General features: G+C 46.4%; 1 protein-coding gene across 1 annotated transcript; it reads right to left on the bottom strand.

The window, feature by feature from the left end:
* Positions 1 to 256: 256 nt before the first annotated feature.
* LOC135370853 (ras-related protein Rab-34-like) lies at positions 257 to 3,221 on the bottom strand. The gene is made up of 9 exons (XM_064604736.1): positions 2,983 to 3,221; positions 2,797 to 2,888; positions 1,742 to 1,807; positions 1,559 to 1,660; positions 1,427 to 1,491; positions 1,224 to 1,360; positions 1,074 to 1,164; positions 781 to 897; positions 257 to 553 (listed from the first exon to the last, which is right to left on the bottom strand). The coding sequence occupies exons 1-9, from the start codon at positions 3,019 to 3,021 to the stop codon at positions 501 to 503; spliced, it is 762 nt and encodes a 253-aa protein (XP_064460806.1). The 5' UTR covers positions 3,022 to 3,221; the 3' UTR covers positions 257 to 500.
* Positions 3,222 to 3,499: the final 278 nt, after the last annotated feature.

The raw sequence follows: 3,499 nt of genomic DNA, 5'->3' as shown, positions 1-3,499 counted from the left end.
GCTGTGTGTCTCGACCATTGACCAGTATAAAAAAACATGCTAGCAACATACCATACGTGATACAAGAGATAAACTGATGTTCTGAGGCTGGAACAACATAGAAGGGACAGATACTTTCATCGTTGATACCATACGTGTTTATAGAGTGAGTATGAAGAAGCCCGGAATAGCTCGAAAAAGTTGGATACCGCACTGTGCATACGTGTCTGAGGCCGTATGGGCAATTGGAGGAAATTTAAGAGTCCCCAAACATGAGTGACTGGCACATGTATAATTTGAATCGTAAGACGAGGTTCTCTCAGTGGTCAAAACATGTATTATGCTGGCTGCTTTCGATCCTTGTCTAAGGTCCAGGAAGCTTCTGTGCTACGGCTTCACTTTTTCGGGAGCGAGCTCTGCACCTTCTCGCTCGTGTCGCACGTCTTGTCTGAGGTGTTCACACTTTCCAGGCATTGCGGCTGCACAGTACTGTGTCCACCCATTTGTTCTGGTGCTCATTGTTACTTGTCAGTGGAACATTTGCAGGACTTTGACTTTTTCTTCTGCTTCAGGTCTGCAAAAGAGAGAACAGATACACCCACGAAGTTCTGTACCGTGCATCTTATGCAGAATGTACCGTGGTGGGCAAAAGTTTACGGAACATGCTCCGGTGCACTCTGTCCTCGGGGTGACAGGCTAGCAGCGAATGGGACTGTACGGACTTACAGACTTACATGTTCCGTTAACTTTTGTCCAGCACTGTACATGCTCAGTGGTGCTCCAGAAGATACGGATACTCACGAACAAACTGTGAGGAAGTCTTCTCTGCTGTCACAGTCGTCTCTGCAAGTTCTCTATTTATGCAGCGGACAAATGCGAGAGCTGCTAGCCGCACGAAGAATTTTTCCACGTTTTCTCCTAGAACGTAATAGGCAATGAATGTGGTATGCAAGCGGGCCAGGTGTGTGTGTGTGTGTGTGCAGCTCCCAAGTTTCCCTCTTCCCCCTATTGCTTGTTGAACAACATTGAGATCCCCGGTGAGTTCAATGCATCTGGATGCAACTGACATAATGACACATGCGCTGTACGTGTACCTGTTTTAGAGGAGACTGACCAAAACTCTGCATCAAGTTTGCGTGCCATTTTTCTTGCATCATCCTCCATGCCTTCCAAGAGCAGGTCATTCTGCATATCGGTTCATTATCGGCGTTAAATGGCATTAAAGTTGCCGTATCGCGTCCCACCTGAAGTAGATCCTTCTTGGACCCAACAAGGAATCTTAGGGGTTCGTTTGTGCCGCACGAGGCTAATGTATCTTCTAGCCACTGAGGGATGTTGTAGAGGCTTGACGAAAGCGACAAGTCGAATACGAGCACTACCACTGCAACGATAGCATCCTAACTTAGCATCATAGAAGCAGCACGTGCCTTAGTGAACATATTTATACCTTGAGCTCCTCTGTAGTATGCAGACGTGATGCTCCTGAAACGCTCCTGGCCCGCTGTGTCCCATCTGAAGAACAACGAAGCAATCTGTTGACTGGTCACAATTAATGATGTTCCACGTGTTATTGAATTACATTTGTAGGCTGAATGGGATACCCAGAATGTCGAGCTTCTCCACTTCAAAGTCGACACCAATCGTAGCCTTGTAATTTGCGTCGTACACTTCATGGCAAAACCTGTGGGAACGGAGAAGTTCGTCTTAGCTTCGGTCTCGCATCTGCAGAAATGTTGGTGGATAAAACGCGTTTGTGCCGTACTTGTTTATGAGGCACGTCTTTCCAACGGAAATGTCACCCACGACGACGATTTTCGATGTCCTACAGCTGCAAGGAAGTTGTGGGGGGTCGCTTTAGAGTTTTGCTGGTAGATATACCTTGCAAGGCACCAACACAAACTTATTTAAGGCAGTGTAGCAGACCTTACGATCAGCTGTGTATATGGATAAGAGTTCCACTGGCTATTCATTGATTTGTTAGCTGTGGCTAGTGCCGTACTACAATCCAGATTAGATTTTGTAAGTTGTAACTTAGGTCCCTGTCTGGACATTGCATGATGCAATCTCATGAACTCCAGACTACTCGTTTTTATCCGATTTCATTTTTGTTTTTAACCGTTTCTAGCACATTGCGATACCTGTTTTTAAATGCTGTCATTGTGTACATAAGGTGGTGGTGGTGGTAATAATTAAGGGCCGTAATAATTTATGGGCTGCGTTGGTATTCTTTGGAGTGGGACCTAGTGATGCAAAACTATCGATAAATTGACAATCGAAACTCGATAATTTTACGACAATCGCCTATCGATGATACTCTTGTGTTTTTTTTTCACTATCGATGTTTTCGTTCCCGTCTTCGTTTTTGCACTGGCATATACTGACAACGAAAGCAGAATCATGTACGACTAAAGTTCTTTCCGTTTAGCTGTAACGTATGAAACAAGCAGCGAAAGAAGTTTCTCATCACAATCATCGCACTCATGAGACGGCGAGTATCACGTGTGGTTGGTTTGAGCGGCATCAGAAGCTCAAGGTCAGTGCCGGAGCAAAAGCTGCGCTCTCGGTATTACGAAACTTACAGGAGTAGGCTTTTTATCTGCTCCCCGGTTGTTTTCCCGACAGTTCGATTCGTATCGATGGTTTTACATCACTAGTGGGACCGCTCGGGTACGGCGGGAGAAATGAAAGTGGAATTTCATTCTGCCCCCCCCCCCTTTTTTTTTATAATACGAAAGTAATTTTCGCAGCAAATTTTCAAGGCCATCCGTGTAGCAAGGCAGGTTAACGCGGTTATTCTGGTATCGGAAAAGCTCTCACTCTGCAGGATGCACGAATTCCCCGCTGTTGACGTCACGAATCCCGGCTGGGAAGTCCGTTTCTTTGTAGGGGCTCTCGCAGTAGGAATATGGCTGCAAATAAGATGGACTTTGCTCGCAGATGCTTCGAAGGTGACAGAGGCGACCTTTGGGTGAAGGCTCCCAAGTCGGCCGAAGGAGCGCTTACCTGCGGGAAGTCTCGAAGGACGCGCGTGCTGCTGCGCATCGCACCTACCGATTCGCCGTCTCTTTGCCGGACGCATCCAACGCGTCGTCATGGTTGACGTCTCCTGTCGTAACAACAATGGCTAATTTGGGACGCCCAGGTGTAGACGCCGGCCTACGCCCATATCCTGGTAGTCGACCAAATATTACGCACATTATACTCGGTATTTTTCTCGAGTTCCGTGCCCCTTTTGGGACCAATTCGCCGGTGCTGGAGCCAACCAGGAGTTTGCGCGGGAATTTTACAAATTTGGCAGCGTTGTGTGAGAACTGTCTGTTTTTTTTGGGCCCGTTTGGAAAGTACTTTCTTGGGGTGGATTTTTTTGGGGGGAGGCAGGGGGTTCATTACTGTTACATTGCCCGAAACTTTTGCAAAAAATACAGAAAGATCCAGAATAATGATTAAAATAATTGACTTTTTTTGCATTTTCTTGGATTAGATCAAATATGTGGAACGTAAGTGCTGATAACACTCTTCA

Source organism: Ornithodoros turicata, chromosome 10, assembly GCF_037126465.1.
Source record: "Ornithodoros turicata isolate Travis chromosome 10, ASM3712646v1, whole genome shotgun sequence".
Taxonomy (NCBI): domain Eukaryota; kingdom Metazoa; phylum Arthropoda; class Arachnida; order Ixodida; family Argasidae; genus Ornithodoros; species Ornithodoros turicata.
The sequence above is the reverse complement of the archived record's forward strand: the minus strand, read 5'-3'. Positions and strand labels throughout refer to the sequence as shown.

Excerpts from the sequence above, each read along its gene's own strand:
- LOC135370853 (XM_064604736.1), bottom strand. The coding sequence starts at position 3,021 with ATGCGCAGCAGCACGCGCGTCCTTCGAGACTTCCCGCAG. Across the intron at positions 1,808-2,796 it reads GAATTCGTGCATCCTGCAGA|CTGTAGGACATCGAAAATCG; the intron begins GTGAGAGCTTTT and ends ACTTCCTTGCAG. Across the intron at positions 1,361-1,426 it reads ATACTACAGAGGAGCTCAAG|TGGTAGTGCTCGTATTCGAC; the intron begins GTATAAATATGT and ends CTATCGTTGCAG.